Source organism: Myotis brandtii, unplaced genomic scaffold (genome assembly GCF_000412655.1).
Source record: "Myotis brandtii unplaced genomic scaffold, ASM41265v1 scaffold604, whole genome shotgun sequence".
Lineage (NCBI taxonomy): Eukaryota > Metazoa > Chordata > Mammalia > Chiroptera > Vespertilionidae > Myotis > Myotis brandtii.
The window spans coordinates 1,232,791-1,237,005 of NW_005370286.1; the positions used below are offsets into that span (position 1 = coordinate 1,232,791).

The 4,215-nt window shown below is 57.7% G+C and overlaps 1 protein-coding gene across 1 annotated transcript in view; it reads left to right on the forward strand.

Moving 5' to 3' along the window:
• The window catches only part of JAKMIP3 (Janus kinase and microtubule interacting protein 3), a 29,591-nt gene that overhangs the window by 14,271 nt on the left and 11,105 nt on the right, over positions 1 to 4,215 (forward strand). The window contains exons 5-8 of the mRNA XM_014550553.1: positions 114 to 260; positions 1,029 to 1,160; positions 1,733 to 1,768; positions 2,598 to 2,675. Of these exons, the coding sequence (XP_014406039.1) occupies positions 114 to 260; positions 1,029 to 1,160; positions 1,733 to 1,768; positions 2,598 to 2,675 (393 nt within the window). The remainder of the gene's footprint in view (positions 1 to 113; positions 261 to 1,028; positions 1,161 to 1,732; positions 1,769 to 2,597; positions 2,676 to 4,215) is intronic.

Below are 4,215 nucleotides of genomic sequence, written 5' to 3' on the forward strand. Positions count from 1 at the left end.
AACCCTCAGCTGTCGCCAAGTTGTTCTGCTCAGCCTGCAGGTTCCAGAGGGTGACCTGCTGGTTCTCCGTCACGCCTAAAACCATCGTGCTTGTCACTAATTTTGTCTTTCAGCTAAAGCGTTTAAGAGAAGCTGAAAGCCAGTATAAGCCGCTGCTGGATAAAAACAAGCGCCTCACTCGGAAAAACGAGAGCCTGTCTCACACGCTGCGTCGGATGGAAAACAAGTTAAAATTTGTCACTCAGGAGAACATAGAAATGGTAAGGGGCCCTGGCCTGTCCGTCAGCCAGCAGGAGGGTAACCATGACAACCTCTTCCGCTTCCCCCCACAAGGTTTGACAGGATCCCGGTGGCCCTCCGGCTCTGGCTCCAGCCTCTGGTCTCCTGTGGGGATAGGAGCTACCAGGGCCTTAGGTGAGGGTCTGGGTGTCGCCTGCCTGGGGGGTGACAGGGAGTAAGATTCTGAGCAGTCACACCCCCCACCCCCAGGCCACCTTCCAACTCAGTACCTGGAGCAGAGGTGGTGGGAGCCCAGGACTGGCTGTGAGAGAAAGGAACAAACCAACCTGGCAAGGGCACCCACCAAGGGCCCAGGGGCCCAGGGGTGCTCACTCCTGCCGCCACCACTAAGCAGGTGGGGTGATTAGCTGGTGTCGTGTGGGTTTCTTCTGCCCCTGAGGGCCCCAGAGGCCCTGAGTGAGAGTTTAACCAGGGATGTGAGAAAGGGGGGAGGTGGGAGGAGTGCCCTCCACACACCCCTGTGCAGAGCCCCCTCTTTTTACACTCTGACTTTGGGGATGGCCGGGGGGTGTGAACTGGCACGGACAACTCACGTTTCCCCATGGGCCCCGAGCCAGGCCGCACAGCCCTCCCCCGTTCCAGGTGATGAGATGCAGCCTCGATTTCCCGGGCTCTACAGCGGGCTGCTCCATGGCCTGAGCAGAGAGCAGGAGGACCCTGACTTCCCATCGCCTAGTCGGACTGCCCTGCTCCACCCTATGAGTGACATGGTCTGGTTGGCTTTTCAGAGACAAAGAGCCGGGATCATAAGGAGACCCAGTTCCTTAAACGACCTGGATCAGAGTCAAGATGAGAGAGAAATCGACTTCTTGAAACTCCAAATTGTGGAGCAGCAGAACCTCATAGACGAGCTGTCCAAGGTGCCGTCCAGCTCCTTTCTCTCCCTTCTCTGCTGCCCCCTGGAGGTTCTACCCGGAGCCCCTTGCCCTGGGGGTCTGCCCAGAGGAGCCCACAGGAGGCGGGGATTGTTTGTCCTCCTGGCCCCTCCCTGGGTTCCTCTCGGCTGGGTCCCTGCACCGGTCACGCTGGCCATGGCCCCCTCGGGACCAGGGGTTTCAGGAGCCACAACACCAGTGCCAGGGCCATGATGACCACAACCCGGGGCTCAAAACAACAGCCACGTATTCCTCCCAGTTCTGGAGGCCAGGACCCCAAATCAAAGTTATAAGAACTTATGGGGAACAGGAAGGGAAAAAATCAACACAAGTTTCAAAAGGCCAGTTCGCCCTGCACTGAGGGCCCTGTGTGCTTCCGCGGGTCACGGGGCTGGGGATCAGCTGAGGGCGGGAGGAAGGGCCATCAGGGCCGAGTGAGGCCGTCCCTCCCTGGGCAGGGTGGGGGCCATGCTGCGGTCAGGAAGCGGCAGAGGTTGGGAGGGTGCAGGACTCGGGGTCTGCTCTCTGAGTCTCCAGGCAAATGTCCTCTCTTCCAGACCCTGGAAACAGCCGGCTACGTGAAGAGCGTGCTAGTAAGTACACTCGGCACTGCCTGTCCTCGCTCTTTCTGTGCCCTGTTCCTGGGACCCCGCCTGTGCCCATGGCTCCTTCCAGGCCAGACAAGTGGCCGTGCCAGCTCCCAGGTGGATTTTGTGGCCACAGTGCTACCTGCCCCGAGGCATTGCCGTGGTGACCGAGAACGCCCACCTGCCAGGGGGCCGCATGTGCCCCTTTGGCGGGTGGCAGTGCCCAGCTCTGCTCAGTACTGAGTCACTTATTCAACCAGAGGTCGGAGGGCTCTCCTCTCTGGGGCCCTTCCCCCCACCGTGGGGTCCCCAGCCCTGCCGGCATGCACCCACGGGCTGGGCTGGTTGGTTCGGTCATGGTCACAAAAATGCAGCCTCGCTCCCCAGAGAGAAGCAGGCCACTGGCCTCCTTACACATTCATGGGGTCCATGCTTGCATCTGTGGGCTCCCCACGTGCAGGCATCTGCTCAGAGGACGCAGGGGCTGGCTCATCCGTCCCCCCCGGGTCCCATTTCTGTTTCTACCACTCAAATCCCCTGCCCCCACGTGGGCCCCCCAGCCAAGCACCGCCGTAAAAGAAGCTGGGGGGCCGATGAATGTGGTGAGCCGAGCCACCTAAACAGGCCAGGCCCTTCTCCAGCCCGAGGAGTGGGGACGAGCCGTCCACACCTGCAGACTCCTGGGCAGGCCGTGGGCTCAGCGTGTTTATGTCAGTGTGGCTAGTACGCCAGCCTGTCTACAGCCACCCATGCTAGCACGGAACCTTGACCGTGTATTTGAAACTGATAGAGCTGTGCAATTACTCAAAAGCATCTCTTCCACTGGTTTCTGCAGGAGCGTGACAAGCTTTTGAGATTTCGGAAACAGAGGAAGAAGATGGCCAAGCTGCCCAAGGTCAGTGAGAGGATGTGGTAGGTGCACAGAAAACATGTGTTTTAAAAGCCACCTGCGAGGAATGAATCTCTTCCTTTGGAAGTGAAAAGAAAATGATTTTTTTTATTTCTAAAAATTGTTACTGTGATATAACCAAGGCAGGATCCAGAGGAAATAATTCGGTTCATACTTTCAAATTTAAAAATCCAGCCGTATTTCTTTTTTTCTTTTTTTTTAAACCCTCACCCGAAGATATTTTTCCATTGATTTTTTAGAGAGAGTGGAAGAGAGAGGGAAAGACAGAGAGAAATATCGATGTGAGAGAGACACATCGGTTGGTTGCCTCCTGCACGCACTCCGACCGGGGCCCAGGCTGGGGAGGACCCTGCAACCGAGTAACATGCCCTTGACCAGAATCGAACCCGGGACCCTTTGGTCTGCAGGCCGATGCTCTATCCATTGAGCCAAACCGGCTAAGGCCAGCCTTATTTCTTAAACATTTCCAAGAGAAGATATGAACTCATGACAATAATAAGGAGGGGGAGGAGCCAGCCTGGGACCCTGGGGCCCTGAGGATCTGCAGGCTGCAGCCCCCACCCCACGCCCACCCACAGGCCCCACGCAGGCCCCTCCCTCGAAGACCCGGGTCATTTCTCTGCTGCACAATCCTTTGTGATAAACCTGTGATTTTTATTAGGGGGCATCTGGGAGACATTGCCTAAGGACCTGACTCATGTCCTGCTTTTTGCAGAGCATGTGTGTTTTTGTTAGGTTTTGAACCATCAGCCATGTTCTTCATGTGAGCTGTGAGAAAGGCCCACAGGAAGCCTGAGAGGTGTCGGGTCATTTGAGGGTGTGTAGGGGCTCTCTGAGGCCGAGAGCCCGACAGCAGGCTCTAGCAGCGTGGACGGGCTGGGGGAGGCTCACTCTCTCCACCTGGGCCAGGTGCTCCGTGAGATGAGAGGAGGGACAGGTCGGATAAGTCAGGAGCCATCAGTGGGCAGGACGGGCTTAACAATTATTTCCTTTGGGTCCTGCCTTGGTTATATCACAGTAACAGTTGGTTGCCACCACACACTCCAGCCTTGATGGCCAGTGGACCGGCCATGAGCTGACACATGCAAGGTCCGGGGGAGAGGGGAGCCTGGGTTGCCAGTGTCAGAGGGGAGCTGTGGGGTGTCCCTCAGGCAGGGCTCTCCCACGAGCTGGGGAAGGACCAGCTTTGGCTCTTGTTTTTACTTTTATTCTAATCTGCTGAGGATGATGCTTTGAAAACACAATAAAAATGAATCACTAGACACGAGGCCACGTGCTGGACGCCAGGCTAGTGCTCACTGTTAGTCCTGTGGCATGTCACCTGCACAGTGGCATCTGAGTGCCACTGCCCTGGGCCCCGCAGAGCTCAGTCCCTACCATGAAGGTGGCCCACCTCTGCACAGACCTCCAGCCCCTCGGCCCTGCGCCAGCCCCACTTCCAGAAGGACCACATGGCAACCCCTTGCCCTGAGGTTGGGCAGCCGCGATGGAGCCTGGTGTGCGCTGGGGCGTGGCCCTGCAGCTGGCCCACAGCCGGGCAGCA